Source organism: Fulmarus glacialis, unplaced genomic scaffold (genome assembly GCF_000690835.1).
Source record: "Fulmarus glacialis isolate BGI_N327 unplaced genomic scaffold, ASM69083v1 scaffold28087, whole genome shotgun sequence".
Taxonomy (NCBI): domain Eukaryota; kingdom Metazoa; phylum Chordata; class Aves; order Procellariiformes; family Procellariidae; genus Fulmarus; species Fulmarus glacialis.
In genome coordinates, this window is record NW_009223004.1 from 3,118 (window position 1) to 28,150 (window position 25,033).

Genomic DNA, 25,033 nt, shown 5'->3' on the forward strand with positions numbered 1-25,033 from the left:
TAACTTGTGTGCTACCCTTTTCTGTCATCTTTAGAAGAAAAACAAATCCTGTTAAGATACTGCGGATCTTTCTTCATGTATCCAGTATGATCTAAACTGTAAACATATATATATATGTGTGTATGTAGTTTACTTTTGTATCTGCTACCATGTGCAATGAAGTATTTTCAAATTGTTCTTTTTTAGTTTATTCATTGTGAACTATAATTCTTAGAATGATGTTTAACTAAGGTGTTTTCTTCCAGGGTATTTTAATAACTGGAAGTGATATATTTCCTACGTCCTTGAAGTGAATTATCTTTCTAAAATGATAAAAAGAAAAGCATTCAGGTTTTTCTTCAGAATCGCATGTTGCAATGCTGGCACAATTTGTTTTTCATACGTTGTTTATTGCTTACTGGAAGTGTCCATTTCTACTATTAAAAGAAATGGCTGTTATAAATTACTGAAGTTTCCATTTTATGTTGCTCTGTTACATTGACACAATTTTCTGCTTCACTAAATCAAAATGTTATGCGGGATGACAGATGCAGTACACTTCATGAGAAATGAGTAGTCACTAAGCATGGGAAAAGATCTTCATAGTGGAAAGCTTCCATAAAATACTGTTTGTAAACTTGAGCAGGATATTTATTCCTCTTCATCTGAAATTAAGATTTCTTTATCCTTTCACTTATGTGTGTTTTCTGCATTTCATTACACTTTTTCCATAGCCTCTTGCTTCAAGGAACTAGAGAATACACAGCAATAACAAGTAGAAATGGGTATGTCTGTGATCAACAGTACTATTGAGACTACGTTCACTGTCTCAGATTTTGCTGAACTATTTTTACTCTGTAGAAGGAGTAGGGCTGGTCACAGATTTAAATGATTTTCTGTTTTTTTTTACTTAAGACTAGCTGTAGTTCCCCAATTTAATTTTGCCTTTTTTTTCTTTTTTTTTTTTTTTTTTTATTCTAGGCTTTCTGCTCTGGATTTGTTTCTTTGCAAAATGAATATTGCATTGTTTCACAAAGGTTGGACCTTCCAGTAGAATTTGTCAAGATCAGTGTGCATAAATCAACAGCTTATTTTTCTCGAAGACTTCTGTGCAGCGTTTAAAGTTTTAAGCACAATGAATTCGGGCTTATGGAGTCAAGAAAAAGCAAGTTCCTCCTATTGGGAAAAAAGCGGATATTTTACTTGCTTCTCCAAGAATGCAGTGTCATAGACAAGCAGACTCAAAAGCTCTTGAAAGTGCCCAAAGGTAGCATTGGGCAGTTTTTTCAAGACCGTTCTTCTGTGGGACATTCCAGAAATATTCCTTGTAAAGGCAAGAAACTGCAGATTGGATTAAAGATTCTGGAACAACCTCATGCAATTCTGTTTGTGGATGAGAAGGATGTTATAGAAATAAATGAAAAACTAGCTGAGTTGCTTTTGGCCATTACTAACTGTGAGGAAAGATACAGTCTGTTTAAAAGCAAAAGCAGGTTAACTAAGGGCATCCAAATAGATATTGGCTCGCCTGTTAGAGTACAGCTGAGATCAGGAGATGATAAATTTCCTGGAGTTGTTCGCTTCAGAGGACCCTTATTGCAAGAAAGGTCCCTAACAGGGATATACTTTGGAGTAGAGTTGCTGGTAAGTTTCTTGCTAAGGGGGAGCATCATATATATTTTATAAGATGAGCTAAAAATCTTCTATTTAAAGAGGCAGTCATAGTAAATTTTTTTTCTAGAAGCATCGTTACCCCTAAAAATTCTGTAACCTTCAGTCTTTTTACAAGTATTTTTTTTAAGTACTTGTGAACACACTGTATCACATCGGCCTTGTATTCTACATGTTAAGCGAAGCTTGATGAGGTGCATAGGCTGCCAAAAAGACTTGAACATACTCTGACTCTTTCAGCCTAGAAAAATTTAATTACTTACATGCCCATCGTGGCAAATATCCAACTCTCAGATTTCTGTTGAGTACTTTGTTTTTCCCTGCACGTGGCAGGATATAATCCATAAATGCAGGCTTGGATTTTAGGGCTGCTGGTTTTGTAGAGCCCTGAAAGTCAAATGGCAACTAGTTAAGGTAGAGAATGTTGCCGTTGTGTGCTCCTAGTAAGATATTTCTGCAAATTTAATGTCAACTATAAGCTTTTGAAAGATTAGATTCAGGAGAGTGCCACTCTTGCAGTAGAAGTATATTTTTCAAAGTCCTGTTTAAACTTTTCCCAAATTCTTTGCAGTTCCCACTAAGAACCTCAGGGAGTATCAGGCCCAAGTGCTTCTGAAAATCAGCTCTCTTTATTTGGCATCTAAGTGGAATTTTTGGATGCTTAGCATTATGTCTTGTGTGAAGTAGTCTTATATTGATGTGGCAAAAATTTGATGATGGAAGCAAGATTTGCACCTGAAGAAAACATGCTTCTCTGAGTAAAAAGGCTTCTGCCTGCAGCTACTCTCTAATCTAATGACATCTTACTGTTTATTCCCCTAAGATAGACAGTGTGTATATTTGCCATAAATTCCGGCAATAGAATTCTCCCAATATAATGATAGTTCGTCAGGCAAATTCGTACTGCAATTTCTCCAAAACGCTGGATTATGTTACTGCTTTTGTAGTAGTCTGCTTTTGCACAAAATACACTGCTTTTTTTTTTTTTTCCCCTCCCCTCTTTTCTTTTTTTCCCCTCCTCTTCTATCTCCTCCGACACTTAGGAAGAAGGTCGTGGTCAGGGCTTTACTGATGGACAGTACCAAGGCAAGCAGCTTTTCAGATGTGATGAGGATTGTGGGGTTTTTGTTGCTTTGGACAAACTGGAGCTGGTGGAAGATGATGACAATGAACTGGAAAGTGACTATGCAGCTCCAGTTGACGCAATGCAGGTAGAACTTCCTCCTCTGGAGATCAACTCCAGAGTTTCTCTGAAGATAGGAGAGAGTATAGAGTATGGGACAGTTATATTCTGTGATGTCTTACCAGGAAACGAAAGTTTAGGATACGTTGTTGGAGTGGACATGGTAAGAAATGACTTTAATAACTTTTGCATGTGTGTTAGTTAGTAAATTACATGCAATATAGAAGAAGAAACATTATCCACAAGCTACTTCAGCGGAGGCTGACTTAAAATGGGAAATAAACACTTGTGTCCAAAGATGCCCCTTGGTGGTAATTGTTTTTTGGCATCAGGTAAATGGTATCCTATTTGATGCTAAACAGTTCAGGAGAAATACTCTGGTTACTCTGAGGAGCCTCCACTGAGCTAGTTGCAATGTTAGATGTCAGTCTTGAAGTAATAGAGTTGAGTGTTTGTCTTGTGAGACTGGCTTTGTTCTGCCTTTTAAAAAAGTAGGCTGGATGCCTTTTTCTTTGTTAGCTATTTTTAAAAGCTTTTTCTCATGTAAGTTTGGTTTGTTTGACTTTGTTCTACCTTTAAAATACTGAGTTTTAAGTACAAAAGTTGGTCTTTCAAGAAAATGTGAAGCTTGTCATTAAAAATTATTTCTAGCAACTTGAATTTTTTAAAATGAACAGCTTTCAAATTTTTGGTAGTTAAAGAGTGTTTTGTTTTTGTAGATCAGGTGCTTCCATTTCCTTGATTGCAGTAGCTGTTGCCTAACAATGCACTGGAATTGTTCTAACTTGTTTATAAATAATGGATTTTAGTAGACGAATGCTTGTTAAAAGTATTTCTCAAAAGAACAAAGTTTATAAGTTTGCGTTTGTCTTTAAAGACTGTAATGTTTGACTGTTCGAAATACAAAGTTTGTTACACGAAAAAGTAGATGTTGTCAAACCTTTCATTTTCCTACTTTTTCCGTTCCTAAAGACGTAATATGTGTGTATTCTGTACAATGTAAATCTTCTCTTGGGAGACGTGTAACATGTTTTTCTATTTTTAGGATAATCCTATTGGAAACTGGGATGGAAGATATAATGGAATACAGCTGTGCAGTTTTGCAAGTGTTGAAAGTACACTTCTTTTGCATATCAATGATGTTATTCCAGGTATGCTCTGCTTTCTTAACCAGAAGGCAGACTTTGATAACGTCTCAACCTAGGCACAGTTATATGATTAAAATAATACTGCGGAATTAATATCCTAAATTCACTTGAATTAGTTTAACCTTCTGTGTTATACTTCTCTTCAATTTCCTCCTCCTTTTTGGTTACAGTCTCACTAGTAGAAAAGGTTTAATATTGAACAGAATTCATGTAAAATTGTATAGTATTTACAATACTATACAGTTGTATAGTATTCCTGAATATGTGAGTGTCTGTAGCAGGAATCTTTTTATTGAATGTTGTTCAATTTACTCTAGGAGTTTAAATATCTTGGATCAGAAAGCTGTTCTTTCTGTGCTTGAAATGTATTAATAGTGTTATTTATGCATTCTGTGAGTAAATACTTGAAAATTTATAGCAAGACTGTGGAAAAATTCCCTATCCACAGTAATTCACTGAATAGTGTTAACTTGTAACCACTACAGTCCCCTGATTCCTTTTCTGAAGAAAGAAAGAAGTTTCATGTAAAACTTTTGTTTGTGCTCTGTCTGAAGACAGGTGCTAATGAGTGTGCAGTCTTGTACAGCCGTAGTCTGTAACCATTGCCCTCGCTCTTCAGTTTGGCTAACTTTTCTTATGTTCACCTCCTACTTGTTGGTTTAGTTGAGATACATGTTTTTGCATGAATTCTCCTCTCTTCTCTGGAGAACTCATGGGGACTTCTCCATTTTTGGGGAAAGAGCATTTGTTGTAAATGTGTTGGTAGAAAACTAAGTTTAGAATTTCATGCATCTGTTTCCCATAATGGAAGCATGCACATACACTGAAGAACGTGAAGTCAATCTATTTGATGTTTTCAAGAAATAATGGTAGATTTCAGAGTAAAGTAATTGCTGATGTGATAGAAGCAAATCCTATATACATAAAATGTTGGTTATGTGCCAAACAAGGTTTTGCTGCACTCACTTTTAAGACTTGTGATGCTAGACCTTGGTTCAGTTAGGTTTCAAGTTGAACTTCTCTGTTATGTAGTAAAAGCATAGAAAAGGGAAGCTAATATTCTCTTCATATACCACATCTTAGAGACTGTGTCACAGGACAGGAGACCTCCCAAGCTTGCCTATACCTCAAGAGGTGGCAGTGACAAAAGCTTGTTCAATCATAGTAAGCCAAAGGCTACAGGTACGTATGGGAAGTGATTTTCTTTACCTGAATAAGATTACAAATTTCTGTTGCTTGGGAAAAAGTGTTGCCTTGCATTTTCTATCACTTCATTTAATATTTCAGTTACATATCAAGTTAAATTTCTCTGAAGTAGAGTATTAGTATGAATGTATTTAATCATAATAAAGATGGTAGACAGTTTAAGTTAAGACTGCTCAAGATACCTTCACTTTCCTGAAAAACAGTTTGAGATTTAGCAAAAATTCAAGAGCATATTACCTAGTTGTCTAGTATAACCAGTTCAGGGCTACATTCTGTTTTTCTGAAAGTGTGGTGTGTGCTTTGGGGTTTTTTTTTATTTTTTAATAAATATAGTTTGCTGCTCTCTTCATTCTGCAGGGCTAGAAACTTCCAAATTTTTAGCCCAGGAGCAGGTCTACTTAATAGTGAATATGTTAATTTTGCTGTGATTCAAAACCAAAATTGAATTTCCCGAAATATAAACTTCTTTTGACTCTGGTTTTGGCCAGCTCTGAAAATCCTCCCAGGGAAAAAAACCTGGAAGGGAAATAAATTTTTTTTTTTTTTTTTAAATGCAGAAATAAAAAATTCAGTGTCTTTTGAGTTTACTAGTGGCTGTTTTGGGTTGTAGAATACTAATGACAGCATATTCTGTAATCTCTGTGGCAGAGATGGTCTTCACTGAAGTAACTGTGGTTGTATGTTGGCACAAGTTATAGCTGTGTGGAATTGGATCGGTAATTTATTTGCCTACTCTGAAATTTTTTTGCTTTAAACACAAAGAAGAAATACCTGCCGTACACTGTATCTCAAATGCTTTCTTATATCGATGATTTATAGTAATGAAAAATTTGTGCTTGAGGGGTATTTTCTGCCTTCTTTTTAGGTTGGTGACTTGAAATTTCAGCTTGGAGGATTAAGCAGTTAAGTTAACTGCTACCTTGTTGCAAGCTTAGAACTGTGTTAGCATTGGGAGAGTTTGCAGCTTTGTGGAAAGGCAGTTATGTCTTCTTCAAAGTACAGTAACAAATTCATACTATGAAAGAAGAGCGTAGCTAACCTTTTGTAAATAGAGATTAATCTCTTCAGTAAAACGTGTTGTTTTCCAGGATCTACCTCTGAACCTGGAAATAGAAACAGATCTGAAGTCTTCTACACATTAAATGGCTCATCAGTTGACTCTCAGCCTCAGACGAAAACAAAACCCCCATGGTATATTGATGAAGGTAAAGAGAGATGATACTCTTTCATGTAGGCATACACTTTATTTAAAAAAACAAAACAAGAGTGTATTGATGTTCTTCAAATAAAACAAATATGAGTTTAAATTTAAAACAGTTGGAATATGTTGTCTTAGTGGAAGACATACTGTATCATAAAAAGCATCTTGGAACCCCCATGAAAATATACTGTCTTAATTGACAGACCTGTTGTTTTATTCTGCATGTAGGAGATTACATTCCTGGCAATGTACGCGCAGCTCTGTGGGAATGTGTATGTCTTGCAGGCAAAATAAAAGCTGAGGCTTGGAGGGAAGATATGAAGATATGCCTTGTAGCCAAGTATATAGAGTAATTTTATTTTGCCTGTCTTTTTGTAGCTAATGTAACAGATCTAAGAGAAATGTAATATTTTGCCATGCCAGCTAATCCATCTGTGAGTAGGGGGAAAAAACATAATCTGACTAAGCATACATGTTTTTTCAGTACTTTTAAAAAGTTATTTCTGTAAAATGTCCCTCTGCATTCTTACAAGTGTGGGTGCATGTACCCAAAGGATCAGTATATCTTGATTTGCTTCCAGATCTACTTATTTTTTTTAATTAATTTTTTTTTTCCCCTGGTCAACTTTTCTGAAGTGTGGCTGGCTGGCTTAGTGACTGAAGGTGTAAATACTAAACTAATAATGTTAATTTACAGTGGAAACCCATAGCAGTAGTAGCCCCTGAATTCCATGAACAGTAAAAGAAAATGGGTTCAAATTGTTCTTGGTTGCCTAACAGATGCTGTTCGAACAGCTTGGAGCTCTGTTTAAAAATTAGTTTATTACAATATTTAAAATAAACAAGGTCAATATCCTATCTAGAAAGGACTATGGAAGTAAAGGATTAAATAATTTTTTTTTCAAATTTTTGGACATTAACTTCAGTTAATAAGACAGCATGGAGAGAAGAGGTGATGAAGAAGGGGTTTTTGCTCTGTGAATACCAATTGTGTATTAGAGACCCCATAGAGACATGAGAGAAGATACAGAACACTTGTGCTATTACATGTAGTTGTGATCTCATTTATCAAGCACTGCATTAGTCATGACTTATTTAAATCCTTTATTCTTTATAGACACTGATAGATTCCTTGTGTTAGAACCAAAGTATATTGTGATAGAGCCAGGGGAATAAACACTTTTCCATTTGCAAATCATGTCTGCAAGCAATTACTCATCTCTCTATAAGCTGTGAACCAAATCCTTTCCTCAATCACACTGACCAATGAGTTCTTCCTAGTTTTGCCCATTACAGTCGTAATCCTTGGGGCTGTTAACTTGTATTCAAAGAAAAATTCCGATGTGGGGGTAAAAAAAAGAAAAAAGTTCTCAATCTAAACATTCCTGTAGTTTCTGGTTAACATCTTTCTCTGGGCTGTTCGTTTCCGTTGGTTGTGGTAAAAGTGGTAGGGCTACAGCAGCATCTCCTCAGCCAGTTCTGTCTCTCCAGTGTTGCCAAGTGACAAACATCTTCTTGCGAGTCCCCAGCTGTTAGTGCTTCCTATACAGGACACCCGTTAAATCAGATGTGGTTGCAGATACACTTCGTTTGTTTGATAGCTAAGTTTTTTGTTTTGTAAGATGGGGGAAAAAAACCCCAACATTTACTAACATCTTGGTTTTGATTTTAACAGTTGCCGAAGACCCTGCAAAATCACTTACTGATTCATCTCCCGGATTTGGGCATTCTTCACCACCGCTGCAGCCACCTTTAACAAACTCTGTGTCTACGGAAAACAGATTTCACTCCCTCCCTTTTAGCTTGACAAAAACATCAAGTACTAATGGTACTATTGGACATAGTCCTCTCTCTTTATCTGTTCAGTCAGTCATTGGTGATGTAAATACTACGGCTAACCAGGAGAGTCCATCAACAGCAGGCCCAGTCGGGAACTCACATGGTCTTGAAGCAGGTTCCTTGGCTGAAGTTAAAGAAAATCCTCCTTTCTATGGAGTAATCCGCTGGATTGGCCAGCCCCCTGGAGTAAATGAAGTATTAGCAGGACTGGAACTGGTAAATGTAAATTGTAGTTCGTATTAATATTAATTACATGTTACTAGTTTTGTTTCCGAGAGTATGCTTCGCGAAAGCAGTCAGTCTGGAGGAATTTGTCCAAACAGGTTGCCATGTGATCCCTTATAACATAGCTAAATTTTTTGAGCCCTGACTTTTGTGGCTGCCCTAGACCTTACTCTGCTAATAGGCTCTGAGATGTCTTTGTGTCACAGTGGGTAATTGAATTTGTAGGACTGGTCACTTACTTCAAAGGAGTGCCCTTTGCTTATGTCATGGAGATTTTAATTGAAAAAAGCCGACCGTATGTAAAGGTTCTTTGAAATGCAGATTTACGTAAAATGCCCTGGCTGTAAGAGTCTTTATTGAATGTCAATTTTTTGTTTGTTTGTTTTTTGCATACCAGCAAACAGGCAGCGTCAGAGTTATGACTGTCAGAGTCATAACACTGGTTTTGATATTCGATGGTAGTGATATTGTTGATTTGACAGCCACGTGCTTTATGTGTTCGTATGGGCCCTTTGTAAATTCTCAGTTGCTGCAAACATGAATTGCTGCTATGTACTGACATTTACTCTGTGGCAGCTGCTGCCAAGGTTGTGATTGGCTGTCAGTTAAATTAATGTGGACACAATTAGGGAGATGGGGTTCTTTATTTTGGGATAATGTTCAATAAAATTTCAGATAAAGCAGTGTACAAGTATGTAAGACAACAAACATCTTTAGCAAAGTAGGTGAGAATGTGACTGGAATTTTAGCTGTTACAAAAAATCCTGATGCTTGTGGGTTTTTTGGGTGAAGCTCAAGCTATAGTTTGCCACAGGTGTTCTGAGACTGCATCTTAGGATGCCTTGTGTTAAACTGGGGTCTTGGACTTGCCTGTCATGCATTTCTGCATTAAAACCTAGCAATTGTTAGTAAGCAGACCATATACCTTAAATCATGTTATCAAAGATAAATAATAATAACTCGTTATTTTTGATACCTAGTTTGTGTTGTCTTTCCTTGATGTACATTTTGTGTGTTCTGAAGCAGGTATTTTTCCTGTGCAGGCCACAGTCACACTAGAAATATTGACACTACCCAATGCTTAGTGGTTTTAATTGAGTTTTAAAAGATGCTCGGTAGTGCATGTGTGCTCTTTCTAACTACAGAAGGAATCTGAAGTGACTAGCTAGCTTAGTTAAGTTCCTAATGTTGACTAGGTTTAATTCTCGCTCTCCTCTCCCACCTCTCCCAAGCTGCTTCTGATGGAATTTTTGTTTTATTTTGGATGGAGTGAAAGTTTCAGCATGAAGAAAAAAGTGCGACTCTTCATTTCCTCAATAAATCCAGTTAAAGAACACCTCAGCTGAAGCTTTGTATACTAAAATGCAGGAACATTGTGTATCAAACTTCAGAGTACCCGAAGGGTGACTTATGGGTAGATACTTTATCAAATGTCTTACTGCAGAATTCTAGAAATAAGAAAAATAGTGAATTCTGTCTTGAATTTTCAGGAAGATGAATGTGCAGGTTGTACGGATGGAACATTTAAAGGAACTCGATACTTCACTTGTGCTCCGAAGAAAGCTCTTTTTGTTAAACTCAAAAGCTGCAGGCCGGATTCCAGGTTTGCCTCCCTACAGCCCGTTTCCAACCAGATTGAACGCTGCAACTCTCTAGGTACTGAGCTTCTGCTTATTACTTATTTATCAGCTGGGAACTGACCTGGGTTTTGGTTTCATTTATTCCTGCAATATGTTCTTTGTATTGAACACTTGAAAATCTGTACAGGTATTATTTAAATTAGATTAATGAATAGAAGATCAGTCTGTACCAAACATAATGCTTCTATGGATTACTTTTTTATGCTTTAAACCAAGAAAATGTTCATATATTTAAAGAAATTTAATAAAATTACAGGATTTTTTGTTATGCTGGACATTTTTTACTTTAGAAGTTGTAAAGCGATCTTGCTGAAAATGGTATTTGCAACTCCAGCAATATGTGACTGCATTATCAGAAATAAAGACAGTTATTTTTCTATAATGTCAAATTATTTTTTTTTCCTAAATTTTAACATAGAAAAGCATGTATTTTTATGGTGGAAGTTAGTGGTGAGGAACTCAAATTTTTTTTCTAACTTCAAATATTTTAAATTTCTTGGGTTATGTTGTATTGCCTGGGACAACAGCAAAGAAAGTGTCTGATACTTGTAAGATAGTGTGAACAGGGCGTTTATAATGGGAAGAGAACTTCATTCCTACTGGATAAAATTAATTCAGTGCTGCAGGCTTTCTGAAGCACTCTAATGTGCATTGTCAGTGGAATGTAAGGCCTTGTTCGCTCTCTGGAAGACAGTGAGTCTCAGCTATAATAAGATGCTATTCTAGTCCAGAGGAGGAATGCTTACTCTAAGGCAGCAACTTAGCTATAAAACATTAATAGGAAAATCTCAAGGGGGATAAAATTTGAGGCTTTAAAGTGTCTTTTGAAAAAAAAAATTTCAGCCTTTGGAGGTTACTTAAGTGAAGTGGTAGAAGAAAACACTCCTCCAAAAATGGAAAAAGAAGGTTTAGAGACAATGATTGGAAAGAAGAAAGGTATCCAGGGTCATTACAACTCCTGTTACTTAGACTCCACCTTATTCTGGTAAGTTCATAATTTGTATAGTGGCATCCCATGCTAGAAATGCAGAACACGTGATCTTTGTTGTAATGACTGTCTGTCTGTATTACTGTGCAGCTTACTTAGTCACGCACTGCAATCTTTGACACATTACTATGCTCTTTAAATTTGAACAAGTTCTGCAGCATTCACTGCATAACATGAAAGTGCTAATCATGTCCAAATTGTACTGGCCCTTATGTATCTATACTCTTTTTGGGTGTAAATGGTTGAAGGATGAAGGAGTACACAGGCTGGGGGATGGAGGGAGGGAAATATAACTTATTTGTAGAATCCTACCTTGGCAATGGGTTTTGTGTTCTGCTGCAGAAAGGATACTGGGTTAGAGTGGACTTTTACTATTTAGTACAGCTGTGTTGTCCTCTGTCCATAATTATCTCTTTTTGAGTTTGTTTAGTTCTTTAATTCTTCCTGTGGCTTTGCTTGGTTTGTCTTATGTTGCTGAGGCATCGGAATGATTGTATATTCCAGAATCAAAACAGTTTTCCTTTTCTGTTTTTCTTTGTAGCCTGTTTTCTTTTAGCTCTGTTTTGGACACTGTGTTACTCAGACCTAAAGAAAAGAATGACGTAGAGTATTATAGTGAGACTCAAGAGCTGTTGCGAACAGAGATTGTGAATCCTCTGAGAATGTAAGTAAAGACATGAACTGATCTGTGGTCTAATACAAATTTTATACTAGATCCTGCTGTGTATGCATTCCTATTGCAAACCTGAAAAGTTTGGCTAGCTGCTGCTGCCAGTCTGTTTGGGTTTTTTTGAGTATTGTTACTTGTTTGTCATGGTAAATTTAATCAGTGCTAACTGGAAATAGTAATTCACTGTTTGGTGATAAAATATTTTCACTAGGCTCTATTTGGAAATGCGATCAGCATAAAGCTGTTGTAAAATTTGTATAGGTATGAATACAAAAGCATTGATAAATAAAAGTTACGTTTGTTCACAGCATTTATATTTACATGTTTTTAATGCTGCTGTTCTTGACAAGAAAAGTATTTGGGTTGTCTTATGTGGAGTTTCACAATTTGATAGATTTGACGGGGCTTTAAAAGTTTCATTAATTTTTACATGTGGTCTGCAAGTGGTCAAAATGCTTTTATTAAAAGAACTTAACATGAGCTCTGTAATTTCTTGGGCACAATGAACAAAGGAAATATGGCAAAAATCTGAATGAAAAGTTATTTGTCTTTAGCTTAGTTTTTTTTTAAACATGCAAATAATACAGCTGTAGTGCTGAAATTCTGTGGGCTATCACTGAACAATTTATCACGAAGTTGTTACTTTTCATTCCTGGAATAAAATGATGGCTTCTGAACCCTTGTTCTTGTAAGGGTGTGTGTACTTTGCCTGGTGTGTTCCAGGGTTCTGTGGTATAGGCAGTAGGATACACACCGAGTAGCAGAAATCTCAAATGGCTGAGAAGACTGAAACTGTTACTTCTCCTACCTTTCCACCATGGCTAAAACTTTCTTTGTGCTTTTTGTAAAGTTTTAGAGGAAAAGATTGAATGCTCAAAACTTCAGCTTCTTAGGTCAGCAATACAGTTCTGTATCTTTTTCTCAAATATTGAAATATTTTTTTAATAACAACTCCCACAGTGCTGTTATTACGTGATATCCTGAAAATTATGTATAAAGCAGTGCAAATTAGAGTGAAAACAAATCAAAAGTAATTGACTGACAAATCAGAAAACAGTTATCCTGGTAAGTTAATGTTTAAAAAGAGCTCTTAAAGGTTATGCAAGATCATTGAGCACTGCACTAAATTTATACTGCATTAAAAAAACTGGAAGTCAGATTGAATATGAGGAGTCACTACATAGTTTTGAAGAAATACTGCACACAGTTAAAGAAGGATCCGAGAGCCTGTGTTTCAGCATTTAAGAGGGTTTTTTTTTTCTGCTTCTCTGACTTGATCACAAACTAGCTAATAGCTTATTAAACCCATTTATCTTAGATATGGATATGTATGTGCTACAAAAATAATGAAACTGAGGAAAATACTTGAAAAAGTTGAGGCTGCATCAGGATTCACTTCAGAGGAAAAAGGTAACTGGGGAGGTTTTCCTTTCTTTGAGATTTCTAAGAATCATAGTATGAAGGAACTGAAATACCTTGCCATATAATTATACCAGAACAAAACACACAAACCACGCTGTAGCAGTAATATCTCTACCAGAGATTTGAGTGACCATTGGGTGGTAAAAAGGTCTTTTCTGCTTCCTTGGGTCTGTAAGGAACCCTAGCTTAACAGTTTCTGCTGTACCAGTCTTTCAGTGACTGGATTTCTTTTCTTGCCTTCCTGTGCCCACGTAACTCCCTTCTAGCAGTTAAGGGAGATCCAAGGCTCTTCCTCAGAAATGAAGACTGTGATAATGCTGGGGTCTTTGTCCTCTTTCAAAATGTCACTTTGGTCCCTGAGGAATAATCTTTCCACTACATTTCATTGTCACAATGGTTATGTAGTATATTAAGAAATAAAATGTGTAAATCATGTTGGAAAAATCAATTCCCAACCTTTTGATCTTCTGCTGCGTATAATGATTAATTAGCATGGTATTATGTAGCTGTTTCATTTTTGTTTGGGAGAACACTACTTTCTTTGTAAATGCTAAATGCTGAAAACCAGTTATTTATTGCAGTTAGTGGCAGGAAGAGAAACATACCAGAAAACTCTCAGCGTTGGGCAGAATGGGAAACTAGTGTTGGCTGCATTCTTGATTAGAGAATTTGGTCTTTAGATGAACTTTGTACTATGGTGTGGTTTTTATGTAAGTGTTACTGTCACTACTTCTCACTGCTTCTCTGCAGTTTCACTGTTTTCTTTTGAAAGCTTTTATTTCTCCTGAAAAGTTGTGTGGCGCCAAGTGATTCTTCTGAAATACAGAGCATCTTTTTGATCTTTACTGGAAAGCTTTGTTACCCTGTTGAGCCTGTATCTTTTATTAAGGCCATTTGACACCAAAAGAGTAAATAGAGGTTTGTGTCGTGAAAATGTTCATGGTTTGTCATAATCTTATTGTGTTAATAAAGCTGTAAAAATGAACCTTTACTTTTTTCCTATTAAAATTTTGAAAACTTTTATTTAAAATCAGTCTTGAATAATGTATCTGGTTTTGCATATTAACAAGACTTTTTTTTTTTCCTCCCCTCCCCAGATCCAGAAGAATTTTTGAATATTTTATTTCATCATATTCTAAGAGTTGAGCCACTGTTGAAAATAAGGTGAATCTTTTTTCTTTAACTCATCTGTTTGTAGATTGATGAGGAGAGAGTATCCGCTGCCTTTCAAACTGAGATAGCTCTTAAGCACCTTTGACTTGTGATTCATATTTCTAATAAGATGCAATGTAATAAAGTTATATTGACAAATTTGACACTATTTCCTACCTTTTTTTGGTAGGTGGTTTTTGCCCCGCTAGACTTTTGTTGAAAAAGCTCATGAACATAGTTTCAGGAGAACTGGACAAAGATCCCCTGTCCTAGGGGGGAGAGAGCTTTACTGTCTTCCTGTTAGTTATGCTGGAGAAGGGCTGCTGTAAGAGGACCCTACAGCACTTCTTAATGTGGCCTACAGCTTCTAGCTACTTATTTCTGGGACAAGCTGGAGAAATTGCTGAGTCGGTGTTTAAGCCATGGAAACTGATTAGCATTTCTTCTTTAAGGCTAATGAAAATATTTCAATGGTTTGCCTTCATCAAGTTTGGCTTCTCTTACTTTATCAAAAGAACAGATACTGGCATTTATGTATGCCCTCATTCTTGACTGTAGCACTGAGATGAAACAGCTATTACCTAACTTTTTTCTTTTGCTGTTGGAGGCCAGCTACTCCTATATGCTTTTTCTCCATGATAGCAAAATCCATTTCTTCAATGTGAGCAGTGTCTTCTAGATCCTTTCTTATGTCCTTCCAGAGTAGGTTGAATTACTCATCTGAAGCTCTCTTCCCAAATATATCAGATTTATGTTTATGTAACAGAAATATTACCTGAAAACATCAGTACTTAATTTTCAATTTGTTTTGAAACATCTGACATCAAAACTTACTTAAATTGGTAGCTTAATCCTTTGTCCTTCTCCCTACCCATATAAAATTGTGTTGTGGTTTTGTGGTTCTTGTTGTTTGTTTTTTTGGGGGGGTTGGTTTGTGGGGTGAGGTTTTTTCTTTTTTTTCTGTGAGGATGAAAAAGTTTATCCAGACCACTTACAATGGCTAGCATTGGCAGTTAATGTAGTAGCCTGCCTTCTTCATGTTTGCCTAGGTGTGGAAGGCTTCTTAACAATTAGAGCTGGACAGCCCTTAAATCGGGATTTCATCCTTTTGGAGAGTTCTCTGTTAACTGTATAGCAAGTCTAGCAACACTAGCCATCTATGTGAGACTTCTACTGCAGGAAGCAGTGTAAATATCTCCCTGATTAAAAGGAAATGTTTCATTAAACCCAGCCATTTTCTTTAACTCCTTATTGGGAAAACCATACTGAAGAGAATTATTGTTGTTCCTTTTGATGTTTTGTTACTGAAACTCTTAATTATCTTTCCAATGAAAGCTGCTTTAGTGTGCTGGAGTTTTTGATGCATATGCTTAGGAAGTATTTCTCGGTTGGTAGTTCACTAATGCATAGGCATATGTTTTGAAAACACACTCTGAAACTTATACTGCTTTTGTTTCTTAAATAAGTTTTCTAAAATCAGTCCGCACTTAATACTTGATTGCCTATCATCTAAGACATTTTGTGTTGTTGCTGGTTGTTGTTTTTTGGGTTTTTTTTGTTTTTTTTTTTTTTTTTAAAGCACAATATATTTCAATGCAGAGAGTATGTCGCATAGACTATTTTCTGGTAGATGTTATTTTCCTAGTAAAATACAATCATCGTTACAGTAGAGCTTCAGAATCTGTTTTTTAAATCTGTTTTTAGATCAGCAGGTCAGAAAGTACAAGACTGTTACTTCTATCAAATTTTTATGGACAAAAATGAGAAAGTTGGAGTCCCAACAATTCAGCAGTTACTAGAGTGGTCATTCATCAACAGCAACTTGAAGTTTGCAGAGGTTGGTGACAGCTGTTGCTTTGTTAGAAGTGATGATACTTAGATATTTGCCCATTCAGGAAGGGGACAAAAGTGGGATTTGGTGCAAAAACGAAATGCGGACATGCTGGAAATGGGAGTACTAGGTCAGTGGTACAGGTTGCCTACATTACAAAAATATTTTAAGGCTGACTTAATGACATGTATCTTTTGGCTGAACAGACCAAAGTAATTTAGGTAAAGAATTACTAAAAGAAAACTTCTTAGTTACTGACAGTAAGTTGTCTTAAGGACTAATATTTTGAGATACCTCTGTTTGTAAAAAGCTTTACAAAGGGAAGATTTTTTTTTTTTTTTTTTCTGCCCCGCCCCGGATGAGGGAGTGTAGTCCAGTATATTTAATATCATACATGAGCATGACTGGGACTTACAACATTTGACAATGATTTAGATGCCACTTTCCTGTTCTTTTGTTTTTCAGCTGTAGTTTCTCTCAAAGACTTAATTTTGGTTTGCTTACCGACTCGTTAATTTTGAAGTCAATGGGCTGCAAGTTTAAGTAACATGAATATGTTTATAGCATTAGAAGAATGTCTCTAAATTTAGGTAATTATCTATCTCAAGCTTATTATATTCTGGCATTTTACCTAGGCACCCTCTTGTCTGATTATCCAGATGCCTCGGTTTGGAAAAGACTTCAAAATGTTCAACAAAATTTTTCCATCCTTGGAATTAAATATAACAGACTTACTTGAAGATAGTAAGTATACAACATAGCATTGTGTAATAAAAGAGAGTTGTTGAGAGTGTCTAACTGAAACTGTCACGGCCTTTTCTTTTACTGTCATGGCCACCAGCTTATGCTATTTTTAAAATTTTTTTTTCTGGTGTCAACAGACATAGGGGCTAAACTAACTGCACCAATATGACAAGAGAGAACTAACTCAATTTAAAAGCCTGTTTTTCCTTGTTCATGCAGTTGATAAAACTTAATTTTTATCATCTTCCGTTTTGCAACTTACCACTCTAACCCTTTTTCTCTTATTCCACATTATGTCAAAGGGAAGAAGTTAAATAGAGTGGTACATTTCTGCTTTCGTTGGCAATCTTGTTTTAGCTTTTTTAATGTAGTGTTTTTCTCCATTTAAAGTAGTAATCCTCCCTCCTTTCCATACCCGTCATCTTAAAAAAAAAAACCAAGAAAAGCCTCCCCAAATTGGAGACTAATACCTTCTTTAAAAATGCAGCTCCCAGGCAGTGCCGTATATGTGGAGGGCTTGCTATGTATGAGTGCAGAGAATGTTATGAAGATACTGATATTTCTGCTGGGAAAATCAAACAATTCTGCAAAACCTGCAATACGCAAGTAAGCTGTTGTCTTTGTTATTCTACGTGGGTTTAACCCAAATAGTGTGTGCTGTATTAATCGACAGAAAGGCATAAGGGTGTAGTGAGACTTTCTCACCGGCACTAGTGTAACTGCACCCACCAAGTATAGTCTTCGGTGACAAATGAGGAACTCCACTTGACTCTGCAGTGTACTCATCAACAGTTTCTTACTAAAAACATGGCAGCTGCCAAATCCAGGACTGAATACAGTGGAGAAGTAGTAATCGTAGGCAACAGGAAACAGATTCCAAGCTGCCTGCTTTAAATCCTAATTTTACATACATCCTACTTTGTTTGACTTGATAAATTCATGACATAGAACTGTTTAATTTTGAGAGCTGTTTGGTAACTTGCATGAAGCTGTCCTAGTCACAGCTTGTTTTCAAGTCTGAGCATCGTAGAAAATTGTTGCATTAAATCTGACCTCCCTTCTAACCTTAGACTTGAATTTTCTGGGCAATATTGAACTACACTGGTGGGGAAAAATAGAAGAAACGTTTAGTCTGCTGCTGTTATTGCAGTTCCTCCTCTAATGCCATTAATCTTCAGTTCAGGAGTAATGTTCTTTTTAGCTTTGTCTGCCACTGAAACAAATAATCTTATGGGGTGTTTTTTCTCTTCTGAAATATCACTTCAATTGTAGGTTCATCTTCATCCCAAGAGACAGAGTCATAAATTCAATCCATTGTCACTACCTAAAGATCTGCCAGACTGGGATTGGCGACATGGCTGCATCCCGTACCAGAAGATGGAGTTGTTTGCTGTTCTCTGCATAGAAACAAGCCACTATGTAGCTTTTGTTAAATACGGGAGGGATGACTCCGCCTGGCTTTTCTTTGACAGCATGGCAGATCGGGATGGTAGATCTTTTATTTATTCTTATTAATTTTCTCTTAATTTTTTTACGTTTTAAATTTTGGTGGCTATTTCTTAACGTTTTGGGGATATTGTTTAACTTGAAGTACTTGATGCTGGGACACTAATCTTGACCCAGCCTTACCTCAGCACATTGATTTCATAGCAGCTACTGATTTGCATAGTCTGAATTTCAACTAGATTGGATGCCTTAGTAGGTAGATGGTACAGAAGTAACTGCAGAAGTTTTCTAGCGGGACTCCTTATACATTTTTCTATACTTTGCAAGTTTGGCAGAGAGAAGTAATTTTAAATAATCAACTGCAGCAATGTGTTCTTTCAGTCCTTATTTAAGTGGATGTACACAATTATCAAATACTATGCAAATATTTTTATTGCTTTTGCTTAAGTGACTTAGTGTAGGTATCTTTAGAATAAAAGAAATAGTCACACATTACAACATCTATGCTGTCCCTTTAAATCTCTTTAGAGTTATCAGTGGAAAACTGTTACCCTGTAATAATACAAATGTCAGTAAAACAAGTGTTCTTGTAGATACTGCTGCATTAAATAGTGTTTAAATAAGGACACTCTGTTCAATTCTGGTGCCTGAGAAAAACAGAAATAGACGCAAGTGTCAGATTCATAGTAACAGTTCTTTGCATGAAGAATTCTTGAACCCCTCTGTTACAGTGTGATTTGGGGGACGGGGGGAGAAGAATCTTGCCTCCTGTTGAAAATGAAACTGCCACAGGACTAAAGTCTCTTTCTTATAACAATCAGAAGGCAATCAAGCTTTCTTTCAGTGCTTGAAATGTGTACGACTGAAGTCTGTGAAGAACCACTTTATTTTAGGACTGTAGATCACATGAGATACTAGATGTATCTCCTGCTGATCTTAGGTTTTTTTTGTATCACAAGTATTTTTCTTCAGCTGGTGCTATAAGCTAAAAATATCTTCTGGGGACCAGTGTCATGGATGCCCATACTTCTGTTGTTTGAATTTTTTCTTTTTTTTGCATGGAAAATGGCCAGGAGCAAACTCTGCTTTAGTCTTGCAAGTCAGGTACAGACACTCATGGTTTAGAAATTCATCAACTGTTGCCAGTTTTCATGTTGTTAACAAATTCAGTAGCATTTGAGGTGGAGTATGTATTCAGGTCACTCTCCCAAAGTTGTCGTTCTGGTGGGGTTTTTGTGTGGTGTTTGTGTGGGTATTTGCTTGTTAGTAACACTACGAGATATTCAGAAATGGATTGCTATTTTTCTTGAACAATACACTTACATGAAAAGTTTACCCTGCAGTAGTCCAGAATGGCGTATTTAGGTTTTTTTAGAAGGCATTTTCAAGAACTGGTGATGCTGTCATAACTAAAGCACATTATAAAGAGTAAATATATGTAGATGCTATTGTAATCTGTTTCTCTTTCTTTCCTTATGGTTAAAAGGAGGTCAGAATGGCTTTAACATTCCACAAGTTACCCCATGTCCAGAAGTTGGTGAATACCTGAAGATGTCTCTAGAAGAATTACACTCACTGGATTCCAGAAAAATTCAAGGTTGTGCACGAAGACTACTTTGTGATGCTTACATGTGCATGTATCAAAGTCCAACGATGAGTTTATACAAATGAACAATGTCCTCTGGAAAACTGAAGAAACAGTATAGAGTTATCTACTGTTGCATTTGCTGCATTTTTTTGGTTAGTTTTAATGCAACCGTTGCTGGCAATGGATGCGATGACAAGGAAGACGTTGACTCTGAGAGCAAAAGGATTACTGTTCCAAAAACTACACGTGGAGTTCTGTCATTGAAGTATTTAAGCATTTTGCACTCTGGGAAGTGTGCTTGTGTGTGTTTGTTTTATAAACAAAGTCTAAGTGAAGTTACTAAAACTTAAAGCTTTAAGTGCATTGATTATACACAGGCTTTTTTGAAGTGTTAAAGGTGGAATTATATCAGGAGAAACCTCCTTAGTCCATTGAGAATGTAAAGACACACAGTGTTCTTGCTCAGTGCGTTTCTGTGGACCAAGGATGATGATTCTCTTGTGTTCCTTTACCCTCTACACCCACCACTTCTCCCCACCATTGATCTTTTTAGCACCATAGAGTCTCTCTCTTGAAGAGAGACTAACTTCAGTTTCGGTAAAATAAATTTTAGAATGTTCATCGCATATTAATTCTGTTCTGTTGTCTGTCTACTACATTCTTTTCAGTTCACACATTTGCATCTTCAAAAATTAATGTTTATTTAAAGATCTGAATTCCTATCTTGTGAAAATCAAGCACACAGATTTGCTATCTGTTAACTTGTGATTTTTGGAGAAGGAAAAGAGGAGGAGAAAAGGGTATTAAGGGGAAACATAATTGCTGAAATACAAAATTAGCAATGAAAGTTAACAGATGTCTTTTTCTAAGTAAGTGTCTGTTTTTAAAGAAACAAAGCAGTCTGGATCAGAACAGCAACTATACACAAATGATTCGAGGACAAAACAATAAAATAGTGGATTGCCTCAGGGAATGTTACTGAAGTGGATTCTAGTCCTTGGTAAAACAAAACTGACTTTTCTACAGTACATTAGGCTACTACCTGGGAATATGTTATACATCTGACTCTTCATTTCAGGATTACTAATGAATATTAAAAATCTCTGCTTGGAAAGATGAAACTATAAATAAAAGTAGATCAGAGTTTTACTGTATACCAAGTACCTAATGAAAACTAACTTGAAAAGCTGCAAAACCTGTGCTGATGTAAAATAATATACTTTGTTGGTTCCTGTTTGCAATGAAATACTGTTGTTTTAGTTGCTTTTTAGCTACTTCTGTCTACACTGACTAGCAAACATGCAACTGTACAGATACAGTAAAATCTGGTTGTACAAATTGCATACATATGAGCTGTACATTTTCAACTCTAACATGTTTTATATTGAAAACTTCCTTTTGGGGATCAAGTCTATAGAAGGAAGGTCACAAAATATAATGGAGGAAAAGCCACTTTGAAAAAGCCACTGTTTTAAAGACAATGGAGACTGATCCCATATTGTAGAAAATGTGGTTACTTTGTTCTTCTTGGAAAACCTAAAATCTTTCTTTGGGACACGCTTTACCACTGAACAGTACTAGAGAGAGATTTGAAAATTATGCTTGAAGGACTAACCTGTCTAAAGCAAGGGGTGCTGAGAGAGTTGATCTGTTCTATTAGCTGCTGCATGAAGTGTGCTCTAATTTTTCACTCTCAAGAGCAAGAAAGTTACTGGAAGTGTCACTTGCTTTTGCGTCTAATAAGTTTCCTGGCTTCTATGTTCCCTTGCCTTACTTACCTAGTCTGCGCTCCTTGGCAAAACTCTGTTTCTTTAATTTCAGTACTACTACGAGCTCTTGAACTCTCCTGAAAAATTTTAGTGAGGCTTTAGGTGATGGATTCTGTAACCATCTGTCGATGGATGGGTTATTGTCCATTGGCTCTTCCTTGGCTACATACTATCCTGCTCTGGGACAGCAGCTGCAGATGCTCAGATGTGTCAACAAAGATGCCATAGGCAATATAAGGTAAAAAGACTAGTTATAGGTCTTGGCTAGGCAGCTTGTATTTATTAAAATGGGCTCGAGAACACTTACATAATCTGAGCAGAAGGTATGATAACCCACCCTTGGCTGCATATTGAAGATGACGTCTGGCCACAGCCTCCGGGTACCTCAAGTGATGTTTTTTAAATAGAGCTGTTTGCAAAGCAAAGGCAAGAGGGGGCTTGCAAAAATGAAGGCAATAATAATACAACAGATGCTCAACTTGCTCTCTACGAAGTTTGAAACCTTGTTTGATACCTTCATCCCCTAACCCCATCGTGACTCTCAACCTGCAAGTAGTTGCAAGCAGTGCCCCCTTCTGAACAAGGAGCAAACGTCAAGGCTTTACAAAGTGAACAAGCACAAACCTATGTACCAATGAGACCAATATGAATGTCTGGATTCTTTCTCTCCACTAGCCCTGGATTTATTTTCTAGTTTTCCCAAGGCATTAACTTTCATATGTGTTCCACTTGTGCCATCTTCCTCCCTTCCTGCCCCACCCCACCCCTGCCCTTCACATATATTACATACTGCCTAAAGTTAGAGTTACCTTACCTCTTCCTGTCTGAACTCGGAGAACAGCTGTGGAACTGCTATGGCCAGAGGAAAGACTTGGACTTGGCAACCATATTAAAGTTTTCTAGATGAAGAATCTTGTAGCAAAATAACGACTCTTTTTCACAACTGCAAATATCCAAGAATCCCTTTTTTTCAGGATGCATATTCTATTAGCAGAAGTGAATAAAACTAGATGGGTGTAAATGAACTGCTTGGCTTCTTGCCTCCAGTCTTGTGGCCTTTGACTGGAAATGGACAAGAAGTTGTGTGAACTCTTACTGTGGTACACACAGAGAACATACAGCAAAAACTGAGGGAGTTTAAAGGCATTATTGTGCATGCTTCTTGGTAACAAATACTGTGTTTTGAAATGCAGGCAGTACTTTACAGCCTGCATTTTGTACTACTTGATATTACTGCAAAACAGTAAATAGTTTTGCAAACAGTATATGATTACATGGTTAGTTTATTGCTTATCAATTAAGAGGACAGATGTCTTCTATAGCATTAAAAAAAAAAAAAAAAAAAAGTGTTGGTTTTGACAAGTGAGTCTTCTTTTAATCCAAAAAAAATATTCTTTATGGTGTACTGCATTGGATTGAAGATAATCTGGCAATGTAAATGAAATGTTATGGAAACTAACCCCGATTTTTATTTCCTTTCTCAGAAAGGAGTATACAGACAGAAAAGTGGTTTCACTATGAAAGGAAAATTGTTAAATAACTTCTATACAAGGTGAGAAACTGGTTTTAGCCTTGAGGATATATTGTAGGGGAATTGAGTAAGCTATTTGTAGAAACAGCCTGCAATTTAAAGCATCTGCTGCTGTTAAATGTAATGCCCAAAGATTCCAGTGACCAAGCACCCAACTTTTGTGTGTTTAATGTATTTGGGAACCTCCCGATCAGTTCTCTTTTTTTTTCTTTTTTTTTTTTTCCTTTTTTTTTTCTTTTTTTTTTTTAAAAATGGTGAATGTGCCCATAAATTAATAGCACTTAGATGATCGATATTGCTTCATGGTTCAGCTCTTAAATATTGCTAACCATGGCCTTAACCTGTGAGTGGGAAAATGCATAGAAAATATGGTTCTTGACAACCAGTAAAAAAACGTGAAGGTTCATAATACATAAACTTTCATAAGTGGGGAGAAAAACTGCACCCCTATACAACTCTCAGCCCCTACTCTGCTAATCATTTTTAGAAAGAGTAGCCCATATCAGTAGAAAATTGAACAAATCACTGTGCCACTAAATGCTTGCTTAATTTGAACAGAGGGTAAAGAGAAAAGGTATTTGTTAAGGGTGATGCCTTACACATTACTAAAACAAAAATCCCCAAACCAACCCCAAGCCCACAGTAAGCTACATCAGAATGCTTGCCTTTTGGTGTGGGAGATAATTGGAGCAAAAAAAACCACAAAACCAAACCACAACCTACAAAAATCTGTATGTTTAGTAAAGGTCTTTCTAGTATCTGTGACACTGATTCTGTGCTCTTGAAAAATGTAGTACTGTGTTTTACTAAACAGCCTGTGAGATTTCCATTTTAAGCAAGTACTACGGGTAACAGGAATTACTCATAAATGGTTTATTTCAATCCACTTATTTTTCTTGTGCACTTTATACTCCACTGAATAGATGAACGTGGTCATCATCATAACGATAGCCTGTTTAATACAATACAAAGGCACAACATGCTGCAAACTGGAATTTTATGGTTTCAGAACTGAGTTGGTGTAAAAAACAGCTTGAAAGCTTTGTGTATTTTTACCACTGTAATAAAGCATGTTTTTCTCTGTTCTTGATGTTTTGCTAAATAAACATCCCATGTTTTGTGCACAAATAGTCTCTTAAACTTACATGGCTGGCTCCAAGAATGAGTTAGGGAAACAAACCATTGTGTCAGGTTGCCCTCAAATAGCCTTAACTTTTTTCCTCCCCTAATGGTAGCGTGGAATTAGCTGCCACTTGGAAAGGAATGTGCTCTTTCTGTATTAATATTAATTAAAAATATTATTCTTATGGCTCTATTCATTTCTTTGGGGGCTTGGCATTTTGGGAGTGTCACAAACAACAGTGAATACAGTGTTGAACTAGCTTCTTTTGTGTATCTATAGAAGGATTTATTTTTATGTATTTTTGATAGTCTCTCTTAATTTCAACATTTCTAGGAAACTTAGGAATTGCTGTACCGTATCAAATCAGGTCTAAGTATACTACTTGTGTCTTACCAATTAGTACCTGATATTATAATGGAAATCCAACGAAGAGCTGCTATAGCTAACTGTAGTTTGCCTGTGGGGAAAATTAATTTATTTTTAAATGCTTAGTGCACTACCTTACTGACCTAGATGATCAGCTCCTTCTGGGGTCATGCTGTAGCTTCAGTGCTGCTACCATTTAGAAGACCTGCACACCAAGTTTGCATGCATTCTCTGTCTAGAAAAATACTGTGATCCAGTATTTCTAGGTTTAATTTTTTTTTTTTTTATTTCCTGAGTATTGTAATAATAAT

The 25,033-nt window shown here is 36.3% G+C and overlaps 1 protein-coding gene across 2 annotated transcripts; it reads left to right on the forward strand.

Annotated features, from left to right (window-relative positions):
* The first annotated feature begins 964 nt into the window (after nt 1-964).
* CYLD (cylindromatosis (turban tumor syndrome)) lies at nt 965-20,016 on the forward strand. Of its 2 annotated transcripts, none has more exons than XM_009581654.1 (16): nt 965-1,623; nt 2,694-2,996; nt 3,879-3,986; nt 5,058-5,163; nt 6,276-6,392; nt 8,064-8,443; nt 9,943-10,108; nt 10,936-11,077; nt 11,622-11,744; nt 13,069-13,160; nt 14,270-14,336; nt 16,029-16,161; nt 16,791-16,899; nt 17,387-17,505; nt 18,172-18,388; nt 19,832-20,016. In XM_009581654.1, exons 1-16 carry the CDS (start codon nt 1,129-1,131, stop codon nt 20,014-20,016), a joined length of 2,862 nt encoding a protein of 953 aa, XP_009579949.1. In that variant the 5' UTR covers nt 965-1,128. The 2 variants fall into 2 exon arrangements, with proteins under 2 accessions (XP_009579949.1, XP_009579950.1); XM_009581655.1 differs by having other exon boundaries at nt 3,879-3,984; nt 5,065-5,163.
* The last annotated feature ends 5,017 nt before the right edge of the window (nt 20,017-25,033 follow it).